General features: G+C 34.2%; 2 protein-coding genes across 3 annotated transcripts; both read left to right on the top strand.

Annotated features, from left to right (window-relative positions):
- The first annotated feature begins 4,573 nt into the window (after positions 1-4,573).
- Positions 4,574-12,042, top strand: LOC127867068 (uncharacterized). Of its 2 annotated transcripts, none has more exons than XM_052408027.1 (5): positions 4,574-4,881; positions 5,324-5,668; positions 6,576-6,674; positions 8,038-8,131; positions 11,636-12,042. In XM_052408027.1, the coding sequence occupies exons 1-5, from the start codon at positions 4,833-4,835 to the stop codon at positions 11,742-11,744; spliced, it is 696 nt and encodes a 231-aa protein (XP_052263987.1). In that variant the 5' UTR covers positions 4,574-4,832; the 3' UTR covers positions 11,745-12,042. The 2 variants fall into 2 exon arrangements, with proteins under 2 accessions (XP_052263987.1, XP_052263978.1); XM_052408018.1 differs by having other exon boundaries at positions 4,581-4,881; positions 5,321-5,668.
- A 3,966-nt stretch (positions 12,043-16,008) lies between these two features.
- Positions 16,009-21,741, top strand: LOC127867057 (uncharacterized). Its single transcript, XM_052408011.1, has 7 exons — positions 16,009-16,369; positions 17,991-18,335; positions 18,498-18,602; positions 18,938-19,072; positions 19,705-20,268; positions 21,112-21,147; positions 21,316-21,741. Exons 1-7 carry the CDS (start codon positions 16,327-16,329, stop codon positions 21,363-21,365), a joined length of 1,278 nt encoding a protein of 425 aa, XP_052263971.1. The 5' UTR covers positions 16,009-16,326; the 3' UTR covers positions 21,366-21,741.
- Positions 21,742-22,059: the final 318 nt, after the last annotated feature.

Genomic DNA, 22,059 nt, shown 5'->3' with positions numbered 1-22,059 from the left:
ATTTATTTACTGCCGGAAATCTTTAGATTGTTTAATTTTGTTGAACGTCTTTTTAAATTGGTCGACATTTTATTGTTTGGTAAACTTTTAATAATCAATCACAACATTTAGAACATCCTGAAAACAAATAATACTGTAAATAATTATAATATTACAGATTTAAAGGCCTATATAACTATATTGAAAGTTCTACTTTCTTACATTGAAAAGTCCAACCATCCATGAGGATTTTGGACTGGATCAGTAAGTGGGAATATAATTAAACATCGTTTATAAAATCATCAAAAAAAACGTGCAAATTTTTGTCAATCAAGAAAGAATTGATAAAATAAAGTGAAAACATATGCCGAAGTTCAATAACAATATTTATAATTTTCAAAGACTGAAAACGCAAGGCATCATACAGTGTTATACTAGAAATAACGAGGGGGTTGCCTTCTTCGCTACAAAACAGCTAAGAACCCATGTGCTACACATTACTTATCGCCTCACATTGGATTGTCCCGCGATTCTTAGTGCACGCTTTTTTTACAGGGTTTTCATTACTCTTGCGAAAGAGAATATATGAAAAATCAGCTCTTTTATGGTCCGTTTTTGTGAAGTGTTTTATGACCAATTTATTCCGATGGGGAAAAAAGCACAATTCCACAAATTTGTTGATTACCTAGATTCTGGAGGATGTTGTACATATAGACTGGAAGTGTTTCAAAGGAAAGTGTAAGTTTTCCGAAAAATGAAAATCAAGATAGTTACTATATAATTTAATAGATATAACCACAGGAGGGAATCCCGTTTTTTTTTCATATATATTTGCTATAATAGAAACAAGGAATGCAATTTCATTTGCCGTAAAACTACACCATCTTTACTGTAAACCATGTAACTCGAACAATGTTTAACGAATCAACTACTCACCGGTTGTTTTCGAAAGCTAATAAAATAATTTATCAGGAAAAATTAACATAAGTACCATTGATCCAGCAGTATTTTGATACCAGCCCTCAGAAGTTGACACTCACGGAAAAAAGTTTGGTCGGACACAATTGTGTCCAATATAGCTTAAATTTCCGATCGTTTCAAACAGCAAAAACACAAAGATTACATGACTGTTCGTCATTTTAACGGTTATTTCCCGTTCAATAATTGTTAATGAATCGATAACAATATATTTTATAGTTATTCGCACGCCATCAAAAGTGTTTTTAACTCCGATTTGTAAATAAACAACCAAGAGCTTTTAAAGGAAGTACGGGAATCCTCTGACGCCATTCAATAAAGCATAAATTTGCTACGGGTCTTTTTTATTGGTTGGGCGGAATTTCACGAGGATCTCCGTAAAAAGGTTAATGATAAATGGATGAAAACCGACCAATCGTATTTTGTGTTACTCTGACGTCATCAAAGGGTTTCCCAGAGACTAAATGTAATTTTCTGTTTATATTTGTTGTACTCGCGGATCAAAAGACTCGATAAATGGTGTTTACCATACTTTTTCGATAACAATAGGTATTGTAACCGATTGAAAAATGTTTAATGTGCATACAGGTGTTGTTTATCTACCGTTTAATGACTTGGATATTAAGTTTTAGCTATCTATCTATCTATATATACTGTCTAACTCCCCTTTCGGGTATTATCGACAGTTGCGCAGTCAGTGCAGGTAAAAGTGTTAAAAGTGAGAATGTTAAAAGTATGTTATATTTTTTAAAAGGTGAAGTGATTTAAGGTTAAAAATTGATAAAACAAGTCTCCCAGAGTTCAAGGGGCAGAAGGGAAAGGCAGGGACTGCTTAAACCCTTCAAGATCAGGATGTAAAACTGTAGTGGCGGGGCGGTTGTTTCACATCACAATAACACTTGGAAAAAATGAAAACTTATAATAATTAGCAGTAGTATGGATCTGTCTGTAGGAGAGGGGATGCATGTGACGAGTGAATCTGGTGGGTCGCTCGATATATGATGGTAGGGGAACAGCCACTAAACCTTGAACAATTTTGAAAAACATTATTAATGAAGTGTTATTTCGTCTTTCTTGTAGGGTCTGCCAACCAAGTTCCTGTTGCATGGAGGTGACACTGTCATACGGGGAATAGTTATGTTTGACCCAGCGGACTGCTCGGCGCTGTATATTTTCAATTTTTTGTATATTTTGTAATGTGTGAAGGCGCCATACGGAAGAAGCATATTCAACCTGTGGTCTAACCATGGTCTTGTATGCGAGCTGGCTAATGTTGGAATTTCTCGTCTGTATGTTCCTGCGCAGAAAACCAAGAGATTTATTAGCGTTATTTGTAATTCTATTTATATGGGTGTTCCAGGAAAGGTCTTTTGAAATGTCCACACCTAAGTAGTTTGCAATGTCAACAGTTTCTAATATTTGTCCATGGAGCCTGTAATTAAAAGAGAATTTTTATTTATTTCTGGTTATGTTTAAAACTTGACATTTACTTGGGTTGAACTCCACGTCCCAAAGATGTTCCCATTTCATTAGTTTATCTAGATCTTCTTGTATAGTGTGGTAGTCATGCATATTGTTGATTGTTAGGTATACGGCAGTGTCATCTGCAAATAAGCGAACTTGAGAGGTAATAGACTTAGGTAAGTCGTTTATATAGAGGAGAAAAAGTAACGGACCAAGCAGAGACCCTTGTGGTACCCCGGATGTCACTGGTACCTCGGATGATAGTTCTATATCTAGAGCAACCCGTTGAGTGCGACCTATAAGGAATGATTTGATCCATGAGAAAGTATCTTTATCCTTACCATGTTCCTGTAATTTGAAAAGCAGTTTAAGATGGTTTACTTTGTCGAACGCTTTGCTGAAATCAAGCAATATTAGATCAGTTTGTTTTCCAGATGTCATATTTTGTGCTAGGTCATCAATGAGTTGTAGAAGTTGTGTTTCGCAGGAACGCCATTCTCTGAAACCATGCTGTACGTCATAAAGTATGTTGTATTTATTGTAATGAGCTGAAAGATTAGAAGAAACTATATGTTCTAAGGATTGACATAAAATACAGGTGAGAGAGATAGGTCTGTAATTTGCTAGGTCTTCTTTGTTCCCTTTCTTGAACAGCGGTATTACATTTGCAGATGTCCATACTTTCGGGAGAACTCCGGTGTCCAAGGATTTCTGAAAAAGGAGTGTTATTATTGGAGAAATTTGTGAACTTAATTCTTTTAGAACAAGGGGTTTGATGTTGTCTGGACCTGCTGCCTTGTGTGGTTTAAGATTGGATAGCAACTTCTGCACCCCATTAACGCTGACTGAGATCTTTGGCATTGTTGGAAATTTGCTGAAAGATGAAGATGAGATTTCATTAAGATTTCTGAAAAAGGAGAGGCATGATTGAGAAAGGGTAAGGGGGACATAGGTGTGAAAACGGATTGGAACTGATGGTTCAGCACATTGGCCTTTTCTTGATTCACTGAAGTTTATTTTCCTGAAACATTGTCAAAAAGAGTAGAAATATCTTGAGCGTCTTGTTTGGAGTTTTTTAAGAGACTATACAGTTTCTTCGGATTAAAGTTGGATCTGTTTTCTTGGGCGTCAGGATCTTCAATGCCTAAATAGACTCGATATATTTATTATAAGCAATTTTGGTATTTCGTTTGATAAGGTTTTTAATATTTAGGAACATATTTCTGGTCTTATGAGCTCGATTGTTTTTGAGTCTGAAATAAAGTGTATCTCTTTTTCTCATTAGTCGTTTTATTGGTTGGTTAATCCATGGTAATGATCTTCTTGTACCTATAGTTTTTGAGGGAATAAATTGTTTAATACCAGTTGATATCTCATCTGAATAAATTGACCAAAGTTCTTCTACCGAGGTACTTTTACCTATTTCAAGCACCCCGTCACTCACTCCTTTCTCTTTTCTCAGCTCTTTAAAGTGATCGGCATGGAAAATCTCTATGTGGACACATTGGTGTCCGACCAAACACGATTTTTGAAATGGGTTAACTTCTGCGGGCTGGCGTCAAAATACTGCTGGATCAATGGTACTGATGTTAATTTGTCCTGATAAATTATTTTATTACCTTTTGAAAACAACCGGTGTGTAGTTAATTCGTAAAAAATGTTCGAGTTACATGGTTTACAGTAAAGATGGTGTAGTTTTACGGTAAATGAAGTTGCACTCCTTGTTCCTATAAAAACATATATATGAAAAAAATACGGGATTCCATCCTGTGGATTTAAGTGGGGATCCACAAAGCCTTTCCATGAATGACTGACAATAACGGATTATAAAACTATAAAAACAGATTCGTAGCCATTTACATCGCTTGATCGCGGAAGAATATTCCATGTATCACATAATTTATATCGCGTTATCACATCGCACTTTCGCATAACCACGTCGTTCTGACGGATAATCGCGGCGTAGTACCGCGTTTACAATTCCACCGAATCACGTCGTACTGTCATATTTTAGAAATTATCAGATATTAGAAAGTTGTTAGCCAAATATGTACGGGATTAATAATAATTAATACCTTATCGTAGCGAAACATATCGTGTGCACGATTCTTACAGTATAAGCATGTACCTATTGTGAAAATGTTGACAAACACATAAGTACAACTTTCTTGACATATACATATATCATATACATATCTTCTGGTTATTTATTTATAGAAGCAGATAAGCGAATTTGCTGAGGAAAAAAAGGAATACATGTTTAACAGAAACCACACTGATCATGCACGAATGGGCGTAATACATGGTTGCAGCAAATGAGTTGGAAAAAGCGATGCAAACAAAAAGAGTGCACACAAACACATACATAAGACCTTTCAACTATTTTTAAAAGAATATATCAGCAGTCAGTTATGATAAACATTGGTGGTTTAATACTGGCACTTGGATTCGTCAACTCAGGTAAGCATCTCTTTACTAATATGTGCTTCCTTTCTTATGAATGAAATCCCAACATATGTTACTTGCTGTTCATCTGTCACAATTATCGTTGTAAAACAAGCCTCTACCAACGTAATCAATGGACAGGTATATAAGAACCTCGAAGTGAACATTTTTAAAAGTTCTTTTTCCATGCGAGAAACGAACATAAATAATCGTTTAATCATTTGAATTTTTGGCTCATAGACAAACAAATGAAACAAATACGACTTCCGTTTCTACGCCTCTGAATTCCAAAGTGATATTTATTACAAATATAACATAACGTGGAATGTATTTATGAAGAACCACTCTCATCGCCATGATTAACAATGAAAATCGCTATAAGGTCAATTAATAAAGTGAATGTCCTTACCTTAAAAGATTTATATGACAGGAACATTTCCAAACTTCTTTTTAGCAGGTCTTACTGCGCCTGTGGCCATAAACATAGCATTGACTTACAAGAACGACACATGTGTGGTGTTAGCATGCGGCTTCAAAAGTGACTTTGCTGTTGCTGTGGGGTTGTATATGAAACGGAAATCCATGTCATCCTTTGCAAGAACAATAGCGATTGGTGGCAATGCCACCAACTGTCAGGTTACTCCACTACCGGCCAACATTAAATGCGAATGCGTTAGCGAGAGATACGTTAGTTGCACAATATGTACTCTAACCGTGGAAAATGACGATGAGCAGTGGAAGTGCGCTATCCCGAGCAATGGCATTGCAGTATTCAGCAACACAGTAAAGATAATGGTTCCAGGTAAATAATCTTTTATTTACATAGATTACCTGAGTCTCATTCACATGTACAATTATATGAGGTTATCCTCGGGGCGGGTATTCTCCCGATTAATAAACACAATGAAGTGACGTAGGATGTAAACTGTAGATGTTTGCAAATTCTTGTTTCATATGACATTCTGATGAATTGAACAAAAAGGTACACGGTTAAACCTCTGCGTATACCGATGCCTTTATTTTAAACCAGCGTTTAGGATAAAAGTTAATTTATATTTGAAAACGTAATCGAGGAAAAAATCCTTGGAAAATAGCGGGTATTTTTTTATAAATATCATTTTATCCTGGTTTAGTTTAAAACGCTATCCTAATGTTTACCAAACATGTAACGACTAAAATGAACCCGAAAAACATCTTTTCGTGAACGAAATTGACTAAAGTCCGCAATATGTCTGTTATTTTTATAATCGTTTGAATATCATAATACAATGTTATTTACCCTCGATTATATGTATGTCCAGTTCGACTTCTTACCTCAACGCTTTATGTAGATAATATGGGTGAATATATGTCGGAAATACTGTTCTTTCTGTCTGAAGTGTTAGCATTCGATACTCGTATAGCATGCTATAAATGTAGTTAACTCGGTAAATGCCTAATTGTAGATTTCCGAGGCCCATTGTTGTTGACCAAGCTGTGAACATCGCGGACTGTAAAGTTTGCCTAAATTTATTGAAAACCTTTTGAGAATGTTTACATTGATTATACCCTGTGCAAACTTGCGGCTCTCTGTTTACAATTTTAACGGTGAAATTTAGTGCAAAGACTCGCCTTGGTATAGAAGAGCCAATCTAAGTGAACAGACAAAATATGATTAATATTAGTGAGGCAAATACTTCGTTGCTTTTATAAGTGTTATTCTGTTTCAGAGGAAACAAGAGGATCCGAACATCGAAAAGGATTGCGTGCAAATAATGTTGGTTCTACATTAACGAATTTATCTGAGCACATTAGTTGGCGTCCCTCCGGTATGTTTGTTGCATTATCAATAAAGGCGTGATGAGCATTGTTTACTCCACCGAAATTTATAAGCAAATCAGCGATATTTTTCCTTCCTTATAAAGTACCGGAAAACGGCACTTTCCCATTTAAGAAAAAACTACACATTTCCCAATTACTGTAAAAGTAAATACCAATTGAAAATTTCCATAAACAAAAAAAATTATAATAACATAAGTTTCCCATTGCAGCTCTATGACTTGAACCTAAGTAAGTATAGAATTGACAACTTGTCAACACTTAGTTATCAATTTTAAAGTATTTGCGAGCAAATAATTAAATACACCAATTTCCCAATATGAAGATTTCACGACGCGAATTTTTCCAATTTTAAGGTTTTTAGCGCATATTTCTCCCAATTGGGCTGGTACAAGTGCTTTTCTCAATTGGGCAAAAAAAATCGCTTGAAATAGTTTAAGCCGATACGTTCATTCGTATTTTTGTAAGTGTCGTGTTTACAAATCAGCACACAGAAAGATTTATTAACCATGCCCTGTATGCATAAAGGGGTTTTTCGTTGTAGAACATAAAACCATGTGTAATTGAATTTAACTTGTATTTCCTTTATTTTCTGGTGCTTCTTCTTCTCAACTTGTTCCTACTTTTTGAGGCATCAACGTTTTTGGAAAAAAAGGGTAATAAGATCGTTTAAAGTCGCTGTGGAGAACACATATCTTTATCAGTATTATTGAAACCTAGTCAACTCCTTTGTCTTAATAAGATATAACTCGAGTTCGACAATGACCCCGCAGCAAGTGCAGCGGTAAAAAAAAACTACTGCAATAGGTTTGCAAATGCAAACATTGGGAATATTTAACAATCATTGTTAATAGATATTTTACTCTTCACTCTTTATTCATATTCACCACATGCATATACAAACACATTTATATATAAAAAAAATTACCAGGACTCAGGTTCAGTTGTAATTAAAGTTAATACCGAAATGATTAACATTAAATTATTGATAAACGATTTTTGAAGATACTTGTCAAGTTGGTTTTTCTTACCATTTGTTTATTTTTATTGTGTAAACTCAACGACGTTAAAAGCACAATCCGCTTGCTTTACAACCCGAAGAAACATTGAAACATAATGCATCGGCACATTGATCAGCTAACCTACTATCTAAATGTATATATGCTAATAAAATATTTTACATTATGGCACGTTGTCCTATCAAGACATTTTTCATACTATGCAGTTTTTGCAAATTAAGATCATTATGCCCAATTTGACATTTATTACATTGCAAAGCATTTCAAGAAAGACATGTAATTAAAAAATTGTGTCATCTACTAGAAATTAATGACCTCAGTATTTGTGTTACAGGTATGCAACTGGTTTATGAACTTAAAAGACAGGTGTTGATAGCTGCGACTCTTTTTGTCATCATAATGGCGACAATAGTTGGTGCTTTATACAGGTAGTTAATGTATTTTTAAGCTTGGTTTAAATGTTTTCACAACCAAGAAACCAAGAACTTTTGTATTGAAGTTTCGATTCAAAGTGCGGTTGCTTTTTAGCTTACCTGAGCACAACGTGCTCATGGTGAGCTATTGTGATCGCCTTTTGTCCGTCGTGCGTGCGTGCGTGCGTCGTCAACATTTGCCTTGTGAACACTTTAGAGGCCACATTTATTGTCCGATCTTCACGAAACTTGGTCAGAACATTTGTCCCAATGATACCTCGACCGAGTTTGAAACTGGGTCATGCTGGGTCAAAAACTAGGTCACTAGGTCAAAAAAGAAAAACCTTGTGAACACTGTAGAAGTCATTTGATGCACAATCTTCATATAACTTCGTCAAAATGTTTGTCTTAATGATATGTTGGTTGAGTTCAAAAATGGTTTCGGTCCATTGAAAAACATGGCCACCTGGGGGCGGGGCAGTATTCCTTATATGGCTATAGAGAAACCTTGTGAACACTCTAGAAGTCACAATTTTTGCCCAAACATCATGAAACTTGGTCAAAACATTGGTTTCATTGATATCTCGGACGAGTTCGAATATTGGTCAAGATCGATGAAAAAACATGGCCGCCAGAGGGCGGGGCAGTTTTCTCTATATGTATATAGTGAAAACATGTGAACGCTCTAGAAGTCACATTTATTATCCAATGTTCGTGAAATTTGGTCAGAACATTTGTTTCCTGGATACGACAGTTGAGTTTGAAAATGGTTCGGATCGGTAAAAAAACATGGACGCCAGTGGGCAGGGCAGTTTTGCTTATATGGGTATAGTTAAACCTTATTAACACTCTATGAGTCACATTTATAGTCCAATGTTCATGAAACTTGATCTGAACGTTTGTTTTTAGCTCACCTAAGCACAACGTGCTCATGGTGAGCTTTTGGGATCGCCTTTTGTGCGTCGTGCGTCCGTCGTCAACATTTTGCCTTGTGACCACTCTAGGGGCCACATTTCTTGTCCGATCTTCATGAAACTTGGTCAGAACATTTGTCCCAATGATACGTCGACTGACTTCGAAACTGGGTCATGCTGGATGAAAAACTAGGTCACTAGGTCAAACAAAAGAAAAACCTTGTGAACATTATTGAAGTCACATTTGATGCCCAATCTTCATGTAACTTTGTCAAAATGTTTGTCTTAATGATATGTTGGCTGAGTTCAAAAATTGTTCCGGTCCGTTGAAAAACATGGCCGCCAGGGGGCGAAGCAATATTCCTTTTATGGCTATAGAGAAACCTTGTGAACACTCTAGAACTCACAATTTTTGCCCAATCATCATGAAACTTGGTCAAAACATTGGTTTCATTGATATATCGGATGAGTTTGAAAATGGTCCAGATCGGTGAAAAAACATGGCCGCCAGGGGGCGGGGCAGTTTCCTCAACACATTTTTTGCCCAAGCTTTATGAAATTTGGTCAGAACATTTATTTCGGTAAAAAAACATGGCCGCCAGGGGGGGGGGGTCTTTTTCCTTATATTTATATAGTAAAAAAAGCTTGTGAACACTCTAGAAGTCACATTTTTTTGTCCAATCATCATGAAACTTGGTCAAAACATTTGTTTTATAGATATCTTGTTATGATATCTAGGCCGATTTCCTTTATGGTTGCGGTCTGTTGAGAAACATGGCTTTAAATGTCTTTATAGTGTAACCTTGTTTACGCTCTACTATGCAATTACTGATGTATACGTTGAATGAAATTTATGGATATTATGATATTCATGATCTCCATGCAGTCATGTGAATATTTATTCTGCCGATAAGATATACAGTTAAATTGCCATAAAAAAATATTTATTTTTGTTCCTTTCTGAAGAGGATTATTATTTATGATTTATGATTGGTTGGGGATGAAGAGCAACCAACATATGTTTGCCATCTGAAAACCCTTTATTAAATAATCTCAAAATTTTAAGTAGTAATATTGATTTCACAGAAAATTACTTAGGGGAGAAACAACTGTATATAACAGTTTAGAGTCAGGCCCCAAATTCTTGTGCTGGCCACTTTTCACACATTTTGTTGCATGTAATTTAATGACCACATACCAATAAAATAACCATTAGCCACAGCAGGTACCTCATTATCAGTTGCTTGATGCCAAACCCCTTGTTTACAGCCCTTTGCAGTGAGCAGCATGGAACAGCAATTGCTATACAGTGGTATCAATATAGAGATAAACACATAAATACATCTGTCTGGCATTTATTTTTATATAAAAATCAGCATGCCGACTGCATAAAAAGAACAGATTAAAACATTGAAGCAAGCTCTTGAAAAAGCAAAATTATGTACTTATATATTTCCAAGAAAGGTTTATACAATATATATAAATTTAATGGTCGTGATATTTCATATTTCTTAGCTTTAAGTACAGTGATGCCTGATTGAACTTACTCAATATGGCTATTATAAAACTTATAACTATCACAAAGTCCCAGTGTATATTATGAATATCAAGAAGAAAAAGTAAAGATATGCACGTAAAAATATCCTTTACAGCTTAGGTAACAACTGTTGTCAAATTCCATTATATTGATCAATAAAAAATAGATTGAAATATTCTCCAACTTTACTGTTGAACATTTATTGACAAAAAACTATCGTGTCTACATGTACACATATCATATCACAGATATACTTTGTTCAAGAATTATAGAGATAGAGAAAATGTACTTAAAACCAACTATTTGCGATACTTATGATATTAACTGCAGCTTGTATTTGAGAATAAATTTCACAATTAAAATGCATTTTAGTTTTGCATTGGTTGTAAATAAAGAGTAGAAGCGTAGAGGAATTGTTTACAAACAACACTTACAAATGTGAAATAATTAACAAAAATTAACTCTTAAATGAAGTATGAAATTTCATTTTAAATCATAAATACAGATTGATATACAAAAGTCATGTAGGCCTACTTGGATGATATGTGAAATACAGTATTATGTGAAAGTCAGAAATACCATTATTCTAATTAATTTTATATACAGACGTCATGTATGATATGTGAAATGCAGTATTACTTGAAAATCAGAGTATCACTGTTCTAAATAATTTGATTGCAAAAACAGTTAAAATGCATTTTAATAATAGAGCACACTAAGTCTGTACTACAGCCTGTCTGCTCAGCACTCGTCCTCTTTTGAAGATGTTACACTAAATAATCGAACTATAAAGCGCAAGTTAAGTATGTACCCGTCTGTATGAAGTACTTTAATTATGTTGAACTCTACCTTCCCAGAATAGTTTAGTTCATTGGGGTCTCGGGTGAGCGCTTAAGGGGCCCATGGCCCTCTTGTTTAAGATTTCTAAATATGTCCATCGTAAATTGTATATCTTTCGCTTGTCTTTGTACAATTCTGAAATTAAGCATCAGTTGAAACTGATTTATAATGCTATATGCACAGAAATGTAAGCGTACAATACATATTTTGTATTTCGACTTATTACAGGCTGTTGCCGCCGTCACCCAGTGGTCGACAGAAAGAATTATCAACGAGTATACTATTTACATCAGCTGAAGATAGACCGTTTAGAGGAAGAAAAGAATTTAAAAAATGAAGCACAAGCTATCGATGTGTCTAAGAACAAATAGTTTAATATTTTTCCCTTATAGTTACAGCCTAAACACTAAATAAGCCGAACTTTGACAACATCGGAATAAATACCTTCTAGAATACCATAAGACTGAAGTATATGTATAAAGCTGAACAGCTTTTAAAATGAAAATCATCGTGTTTGTATTTTTCGCAAGTGCTGTGGATTGCAAGTCTAAAATATTCCTTTCGGCAATAATGTTAAAATTCTCATATTGTGTGTTTCAATAAGTTTATAAAAAATAAAAAAAAGTGATTATTCATTGCGAGTTTTGTTTAACAGACGCCTAACATATATTTATTACACAAGCTGAAATGCATTGCAGCCATGGCCGTGTTTAAATATAGCAACACTTTATTAGTCGCTTAACAAAACAATAATTAAAGTAAATCATTTATTAGGGTATCTGTAAAACAGCAAACATTGATTTCATATTTGCTATCAAATCCAAAAGCTATCACGCTAATATTCAGAGACATATTTGTTATTTTGATGTAAAGTACAAATTTGACACCTGTTGACTACAAGCAATATTAAATACTTTAAATGTTCGAATATACTTTAATGTATTGTAAACACTGTTCAATTCCTTAATTTTAACAAAAACGCTTTCATAACTGGTATCTAAAGTGTATAGGGGCTGGTATATCCCGTTGTTGTGCAGGCATTGGCAAGGCGGGAAATTAGTTTTAAAGGGCCTTTTTGCGTTTCGGTAAATTGACAAAATTTAAAAACAAATGTTTCAGATTCGCAAATGTTGGTTGTAGTTATGATATTTATGAGGAAAGAGTAATACTGAACATTTACCATGTTCTAAAATATCCATTTTATGCATCTTTTGACGATTTAAAAACATGAAAATTATAAAGCGTTGCAACGCGAAACGATTGAATAATTTTTTTAATGGTATGGTTCATGTTTTGTACTGGAGCTTTTTAGATCCAATGTTTACATTTATCAATATAAAGAATTTAATGACAAACTTCAACACATGCCAGCATCTGTAAAAAGGCCCCTTTAAGTGACTCGAAAGAATGTTGATAAAGAAATTTAGTAAAGCCAGATGGCGACGATTGAATTACATAATTATGTCTGGTTCTATTTAGACGAGGGTTATCAAGAGCAATGCATTATAAAAATTGCAGCATTGACGTCTTCTTCCACACACAATTGACTTGATGGATTGCGTGTAGTGTATTAGGTAAACCGCTTACTTTCGATCCCCACAAATGAGTAGCAGTGCATTCAGTGCATTCAGTACACACTTTGTTCAATGAACAATAAAATAAACGCTTTGTAAAGGAACACAATACTCGTGGACTAGAGATTGGCGTAATGAATAGTTAATTTCAACCATTAACATTGAATAAATCCCCCGATCGGAACCACAGGTACTTGGGAAAAAAAATTGGTCCTTATATATATAATAAGAGTAAAGGTAGCCAACGATGATTTCACAGGTGTATTGAATAACACAATGCAAAAGCATAAACGATCAAACAATGCACTCATATGTCGTTGTGGTTGCCAGCAGGAAGGGTCCATCTATGATGAAACACCTTTTATTTGATGAAAATCCACCAAGTTTGTCCAAAACAGCTAAAAGTTTCACATATATGACCCCAAAATCAATGTGTGTAATTCCAGACGTCCAACTGTCAGTTATGAATGAAGGCGATTTTCGGTCGATTTTTCACAATAAAATAAGAACATTGCTATAAAGTCCACGAATGTTTTTCATTTACTAAGTTTGCCTTCGAACTACGGCGTTCTTAAGTCCCAGTTGAACGGTAAAAAGTCGGAAACTCGGAAGAAACAACACGTTAAGTGTACTTTCACTTTCACGACCATCATTTTGAGGTAGAAATCGGTGTTACTTACAGAAGACGTTTCCATTGATTGAAAATAAAATTGGTAAACTTGTTCTATAATTTACGACTTATTCAACCAATCGATAACAAGATAAAGATTTACCGCGTTCCATCAATAAAATGGATTCAGATTGAACATAAAATATAATATTTGGTGTATTTTCCACTGTTTCTGAGTATTTTCGTTGTGCCTTTACCAGAGAACGACGTAGTTCGATGGCAAACTGAGTAAATGACAAACGTACGTGGAGTTTATAGCAAAGTTCTTGTTTAAGTGTGAACAATCGACCGAAAATCGCCTTCATTCATTACTGACAGCTGGACGGTCGGAATTACACACTTTCATTTTGGGGTGCTATTTGTGAAACTTTTGGCTGTTTTGGACATACTTGGAGGATTTTCATCAACTAAAAGGTGTTTTATCATAGATGGACCCTTCCTGCTGGCAACCACAACGACATATGTGTGCATTGTTTGATCGTTTATGCTGTTGCATTGTGTTATTCAATACACCTGTGAAATCATCGTTGGATACCTTTACTCTTATTACCGGTATATATATAAGGACGAATTTTTTTTCAAGTACCTGTGATCGGAACTAAGCGCGACTGTGTATTCACACAGAGTTATTGTTCACCATCAAACAACACAAGTAATGAATACACCCCAGGAAACCCGAAACCTTGAGAGCAGTGTAAAACCATAAGAGCAGTGTTCGGTATTTTACCATAAACTTACATAAGGTAAGTAAATTGAAAAAAAAAGAAAACTTTCAAGTCCAATTTTGAAACAACTGTGTATTAAAAGTGATAACAAAGGTATTGGCCTACATGTAGAAAACATCCTGACAAATTTTCTTAAAAAATGAGCGAAATGTGGCTCCCTGAAGAAGAAGATTGGGCGAAATGGGCCATGTTCAGGCATTTTGGGGAGAAAAACTGCTTTAATTTCCAAGCCACTACAATTATTATTAATGAAATTTTATGGTAAAATACCAAATACTGCTCGAATGGTTTTACACTGCTCACAAGGTTTCGGGTTTAAGCGAAGATGAAATCGTATCTTTTTAAATGGTAGATGATAGTAACATGTCGATATTCATTTCAAATAAACTAAATGTGCGCAGTTGTTCAAGCGTATCGCATCGGTTAAGGTGAATATGTTAGCCTTTAAATTTCAAATACGAATAAATATGAATAAAGATTAGTTTTCCAGCTGTTTTACTATCGAATGCAGTATTGCTCTGCGCAAGTGATATATTTTTGAAAATGAATATCAGTTTTGCAACCTTTATAAATTATCGTTATATATTGGGTAAAAAACTTTTGCAGTAGGGTAGACAACTGTGAGAAGCAGTAGAAACCTTGTAAAATGTTTGACCACCCTTTGTAGTAACGGTTCAGCTCGGAACAAGTAACAATATTTGCGTTTTGTTTTCTACATGTTGTCTATGCGGGTCACAATCACTATATACAAACTGAAATTTAAATAGTAAGGATAACAACCCCTTATTCATTTTAAAATAATGAATTGCGTTTATATCCATTGAAACTGTGTCATTTAAAATAAAAAGTTACTTTTTTATTTTTGACATGCATTTGGGCTCACGATGTACAAGTAATTCTGTCGGCAATGTAGTGGTGTGTTAAACTGGTTAATAGTTATAGCTTTCATAGTCATGCGTTGCCATTGGATTTCATAAAACATATTCTTAACACACTCGAACGAATAATCCGAAATTAAATAAAACTAGTATTGGAATAGGGTTTCGAGAATTCAATGAAGGTGAACATAAATGTTAACGAGGTGTGACTATAAATAATAAGTGTACGTGTCTACAAGTCCGCCTCCCCTTGAACAGGCTTCTTTGAAGATTATGTAAACTATGACCTTATTATTGACCTTATTATTGTCTTTTTTTGGAAATAACACATTCAGACATTTTTCATGTTCTTGGAGGTTAGCGATCTTTTATTCGGAACGTGTTGCTCGAGAATAATACTGCTACATGTTTTGTATACATACCTACAAATTAGAGCTCGAATTATCGTTCCCGCAACATATGTTCTTTAAGAAGTAAATTCAATTGAGCATAAGATTAACACAACGATTTTCATCGCCACATTACAGTTTTAAACAATGCGTTTCTGATACTGAAATTATTGGCTGGCAGAACGTGACATCCGGCAATTATTCGCGCAATTATTATACTCTCTTAAGCCTTGAAAGAACCGACGATTCAGGACACCATCTTTAAACAATTAAAACAATCCAGCACCAGAATAAAATAAAAGATTGTGGTTTGGATGGTTTCTATGGGAAGAGGCAACTGCAACTGAAATATGATTTCATGACATTCAGTCGTGCGTTTATTTAACTTACATGACAAGGCATATGAAACTTGTACTTATATATGTGATATAAACTTTTTTCTCTTGTTCTAAGTGTATCAATATGTTTCACTCTATCTCTTGTCAAGCTCTAACTATTTTACATAACAGGTTACTAACTAACCGTTTATTTATTTTTTAATAATGGAAGAGGAATTTGAATAGTTGAATATCGGTCACATAGCAATCATTTTCATAGTTCTTTATTTCATCATTTTTTGATGTAATTGCGGATGTTCACACTAATATAGTAAATTAAACTTAAACTTCTCCCAGTTATAAACAATGTGGGTAATATTAATTGTGTCGTTCATTTTTATGGAAACAGGTAAGTTTGCGTTAGGAATGTTTATATTCACTATTATCTTTTTATTGTAAGTATCAGTTAACAATGAAATTATTGCATACAGTAAATATTTGAACTAAAATATCATAAAAAAATCTTTTTACGTAAACATTCTAAACAATAATTCATGAAAGACTTTACTTTATTATTATGCACATCATATATGTTGACATGAATATCTTTATTATAAGGAATCAATGAAAACCATGACCGACTGACCGTGTTCATCATTCTTTGCCGGTGGCATTATATAACGTGTAATTGCGTTAACCATTCAAAATAAATGGGCAGCATAACGAATATTAATTTCCCCGTTTGTATGTAGGCTTAATTTAAACGTATACATATAACGTAAGGCCGATAAGTAATTGCGTATCAAAGTTATTGTATACACTTTATAATTATCAACAGTTGATCTTCTAGGTTGTGCCTAAATGACAATTATATGATATTCATCCATTTATCTTTTTAGATCTAAATTACCTATAAGATAAGAGTATCGGTTCGTTTTAGAAATGAGTCCGCCCGATCCCTCTTTTATGCAATAACATCAATCACCTGGTTTATAAATAAATAAATAACATTTCATTCAAGAAGAAGTGTGTAAAGTTTGCATTGTGTTACCTGACACACGTTTGCACGTAAACTCGTTGCCATGAACTTCGACGAGCGTAAACCTGTATTGAAAGGTCAACAAAGTTTCTACAAACATCTTAATATACATGGACTGTAACAAAAAAGGATTAACATGTACTGACAGTGTTCGATGAATTGTCTGATTACACAAATACTCAATTATTCATCATTTTCATAATTGCTCATACGCTAAAAACATAGTATTTATGTAGACACTTAAATGGGATTGACAAAATATAAGAACAAAAGAGTGTATACATGATAATAACTGCATCACATTTGTAACAATGAGCATTGGTGGCTTAACCTGCAGTTTTATACAGATAGTTTAACAGTGTAAGTCTGTGAAAAACAAACTTTTAAAACTGCTAACTGCGTATTTGTTGGCTTATAAGGCATAGACTCTTGTTGTAATTTGCAAAGTACTCATGTCGAAAACAAGATGCTAATTTTAAGATATATCATAGTATAAGGTTACGTTATGTTTCACATAAAAATTCCAAATAACGTATATTTTTTCTGCCAAAAAAACAGAGGAGCTCAATGTTGCAAAAAATGATATCAAATGTCACATTTCAACATGTCATTTATAAGAAGCAGTTTTAAACTTTACATCCACGACTAACCGCAAATAAATTTGCTTAGTATTGCCTAGCAAAATACCGTTTATTGAGGGGTTTCTTTTGAGCAACGTATGAATGAAATAAACGTTTGATCAGTTGTGCACCATATCGCCTTAATATTTTAAACATTATTAATAGCAGACGTTTTATTTGTTAACCAACAAGTAAACCTTATTATTTCAACATAAAGGAATGTCAAAACAATGTATGCATACACGTGGTGAGAATAGTGTTTAAAATTGCCAACGAAATTTCGATGTTATATTTTTCTAAACTATTCTTACTCTTCCAATTTCTTCCAATATGCTTGAAGCTTGGTACGACCGTTTACTGTTCATTTTCAGGTGCTAATTCCGTTACAATTCAATTAAATGAAACATATAATTACACGAGCGTGGAGTTAGCATGCAGCTATCAGAGCGACACGGAAGTCTCGGTTGGTTATTATCAGAAACTGCCTTTTGAAAAGTCATTTGGAAGAAAAATAGCAATATCAAGAAATATTGGCAACTGTACGATCACTTCTTTGCCGAACAATATTTTATGTAGATGTGTCACCAACAAACATGTTAGCTGCACAATTAATAATCTCACGACTGCCAATGAAGCAGAAGAATGGAAATGTGCAATACCAAACACAACTGGTGCAGTCGGTATCTTTAGCAATGTGGCACGAATCTCTCTTCAGTGTATGTAAACTTAAAATATCAATCTATTAAATTAAAGATCAATATATTTACAAAGCTGCAAGTTGAATTATGTAATCGATATAAATGTCGATGTTTCGCGTTGGCAATTGTTTCTTTTTATACAAACTCGACTCGGCCGGAAATTTGTTTTAATATTTACAGATACAAAAACAACGGCCAGTACTGAATCCACCGAAAGCATCAATGAAAGTACCTTTAAAACGATATGGAGTACAGAGAGTGATATAAGCATCGGAAACGTCGGAGGTACGTTGCCAAATGCAGTGTCTAATTAAAAGTGTTGCACTTATGTAACCTTCTGTTATAAATATATTGAGATGTAGTACATTTTAATGTTATAGCAACTTGAGACATAATCCGTTGTTGATGATAATGTTACCCTTGAACCAAACAGAGTTTTCAATAAAATGTTGAAATATATTCCCACAAATTTTGTATTTTTATTTTAAACATTTCTAGCGTTCAGCGAAAATAAAACGAAAATAAAAACAAAACGTTCGCTATTTTCATCAATGCTTGTTTTAATAACAATATAATGTAAAACAAATAAACTTGGCATATAAAATATATTTTTTATATAGAAACCAAGCCGTTCACCGACGATAGGACAAGGATTGTGGTGTTCATTTCATCCGTTCTTGGAAGTCTCATTATGGTGGTGGCGATCACGGTTCCTTTGTCGATCCGATGTCGCAAATCTTGGGTGCCCTCGAGCGGTAGTTTAACCTTTAAATGAAGTTATTCACAGATGTTCGTGTTTTTAAATGTCACTGATTATACTGTACACATATATCATACGTAGAATAGTAAAAACAATGAACCGCGCTATTATTTCGCCCCCTTAGTGAAAAAGGTGCCATGTGACATTTAAATTAAAAGGCACATGGTACCTTTTTGCACCAATGGGGCGATTTGACATTTAGGGCTTTGAACTTAAACCGCGTATTTAAAAGATAATGTCAATAATATATACCACCGTATTATTAATAAACCATTTCCTGTTCATAATACTATTCGATAAAATATCGAATTATTTTAACATTTATCTTTGTACAATTGTAAAATAATACACCTCTTGTGCAAAATACCATCCTGTTATTATTTAACCAATTCCTGATAATAATAATACTATTCGATAAAATAAGGTTATATCACAAAATGTTAAAATGACCCTTTTGATCCATAAATATCGTGTTGCTGTCTGTGCTTCGTTCGTGTTTTAGGTATTATAACTGATTTATTTGTCACTTATTCATCAAATATATGACGAGAGTTCTATCTATCCATAAACACTGAAATGTCGATTGTGCAAACGTCGCAGAATGATTCGTATTATCTTACTTTGCAGGACATTTGCCTACGGTAAAAGAGTCCGGACCTTTAAGTATGGTGCACAATACCACGCTACAAAGGTTTGTCGATACAGCCGATGTTCGTAGTCTGGACAGTTGTTATTATATCGGTTGCATCGCTGGAACCGCCAGTCAGTCAGCTACGCATGTGGTAAACTCAGAAGCTAATGTGGAGGACGGCACAAACACGACTGAAGATACCTATCAATACTCGGAAATTCAAGAAGACCCGAACTCTGTTCCAAATTCATTATCTTTACAAAAAGATCCATTCTCTAAACATTTACAAAATGTTACGCCCACAGACAAAGCTCATTACACAGATACAATAAAATGTTCGTCGCAAACAGACCATTGTATTAGCTTTAATACATATACTTTTGCAAAGAATCAATGTCTTTTCGCAGAGTTTGTTCCAAATAGAGGAGCCGCAAACAAGGGTGTTAACAGAAATTGTATTACAAGAATGACCAACGACGACGAAATAGCGTATGCCGAATGTACGGAAAATATGATGCCCGTTGAAAGAGCTGAAAATTTTTCGTCAATTGAGACCGCTGGTAAGTACATGCCAACAATTTTCACAAGGTGCGATATTACCGGCACAGCTGAAAACTATGGTGGCCGCGGATTTAAGACTTTACGCAGAATGTATGCTAAATATGGAAACCATGGAAAAAAGCTGCCCACCCACAGTATAAGTCAGCTGACCAGAAAAAGGGAACAAGTATTTATGAAAGGGCCAAATGCTCTTACGCTAAATGTATGCCTGATAGTTTAATAACCACTATTGGTAATTATTCTAAGCATGTTATACAAAATATACAAAAAAAATCGAAAGGGTATGGTGTCAAATGCTAAAGCACCGTCTTTGACTCGTATTATCTTTTCATTCATATTCGCGACAACCTACACGTAGTAAAAGTCATTTCTGTTCAATAATTCATGAAATTGGTCATTGATCGTTTCATCTTTTTTCCATTTAAAAACAGTTTCGAAAAGCATCTGAAATTTTATGAAAATACTGTTGTCCCTTAGGTTTTCGTTTAAACGAATTTATTTCTATTTTCAAAAGTATCTTATGCACTCGTTAAAGATCAATATCCGGGCAATCTCAGTTGGTAGAGCTTTGGACTCTAGCGTTCTATCCCCATCACTTTCACATAAATTGTGTCAGGGTAGGACATGCAATCAGCAGGTAGATTTTAGGGAAAACATAAGACTTATTAAAATGTTACCCTATGATCGAGTCCGTTTTCTGGGTTGAATCAGTACTTTTTATCAAAAGAACGTTCCTTAAGAGAGGATCGAACATAATTGTTAAGATTGAAAAAATGTGATTTGTTTGTGATACATGTAAATGTTGTTTTTTTAATAATATTGATAATTCTTTTTTTTTTCAGAAAAGAAGAAACTAGAAGACAACATCTACCTCACAGGTGAGACATTATGTTGTGCTTCACAGTTTGAACAAAAGTTGAATTAATAATCATATGAACAAGCGCAATTGGCGTTTTACATTTATTTGTTCAGTAGTTTGTTACGAACAAATAGTTTTTTTTACATTTAGTCATTAATTAACTAATTCTTATGAAATTTTATTTCAGCGATATACAGCCCGGTGCCAGAACGGTTGGAGAACGATGGCGAATTATAAAATGAATATTAGTTTTAAAAAAATTCATATGTGTGAAATATGTGGCACACCATTCTGTTTTCAAATCGGATACGACAGGAGGGGGGGGGGCATTTAAGGATTGAGTAATTATGTTTATGTTTTAGTGAACAAAATAATATGCATTATTGATTATATTGTGTTTAACATCATGTATTCGCTATTTGTATTTTATTGTGAAAACACTCGTTACGTCTGAAAATCGATACAAGCCCACAAGGGTACACTATTATAAATAAAGGGTACTAATTAGTCTATCAAGCAGTTGGTTGACCATAAATGGGACACTAAGTGTTGTATATTTTGTACACATTTTTCTTTTTGTGGCAAAATTATTTGAATAAAGATTCAATCGGAATTGCAATATTTGCTGATTTTTCTGCATTCGTTGCATGCATTTGCCGCCTTAAACTAGAGGTATGTGATCGAAAAGAAACCCAAGGGCCACGGGAGTGGTTTGCATGGAAAATCTTTACACTTTCTAAAATAAAGATAGTAATTATGGTATCTAATAATTATTCAGACAAGATTATAAAGTAAAATGGTCGAATTAATACAAGATAATAAAGCAAAATCGGAATGTAAGAGTATTAATTTGGAACAAAACATGTAGAGAGATGCCATTATATATACACAAATATGTTAACGATGGTGTTGTTTCTTTTTTACGTTTGAA

This window comes from Dreissena polymorpha, chromosome 1 (assembly GCF_020536995.1).
Source record: "Dreissena polymorpha isolate Duluth1 chromosome 1, UMN_Dpol_1.0, whole genome shotgun sequence".
Taxonomy (NCBI): Eukaryota; Metazoa; Mollusca; class Bivalvia; order Myida; family Dreissenidae; genus Dreissena; species Dreissena polymorpha.
The sequence above is the reverse complement of the archived record's forward strand: the minus strand, read 5'-3'. Positions and strand labels throughout refer to the sequence as shown.

What these genes read in the sequence shown, in the direction of transcription:
- LOC127867068 (XM_052408018.1), top strand. Translation starts at nt 4,833, where the DNA reads ATGATAAACATTGGTGGTTTAATACTGGCACTTGGATTCGTCAACTCA. An exon ending in CATTAGTTGGCGTCCCTCCG is followed by an intron (nt 6,675 to 8,037) that starts GTATGTTTGTTG and finishes TTTGTGTTACAG; the next exon opens with GTATGCAACTGGTTTATGAA. An exon ending in ATAGTTGGTGCTTTATACAG is followed by an intron (nt 8,132 to 11,635) that starts GTAGTTAATGTA and finishes GACTTATTACAG; the next exon opens with GCTGTTGCCGCCGTCACCCA.
- LOC127867057 (XM_052408011.1), top strand. Translation starts at nt 16,327, where the DNA reads ATGTGGGTAATATTAATTGTGTCGTTCATTTTTATGGAAACAG. An exon ending in GTTCATTTTTATGGAAACAG is followed by an intron (nt 16,370 to 17,990) that starts GTAAGTTTGCGT and finishes GTTCATTTTCAG; the next exon opens with GTGCTAATTCCGTTACAATT. An exon ending in TTCGTCAATTGAGACCGCTG is followed by an intron (nt 20,269 to 21,111) that starts GTAAGTACATGC and finishes TTTTTTTTTCAG; the next exon opens with AAAAGAAGAAACTAGAAGAC.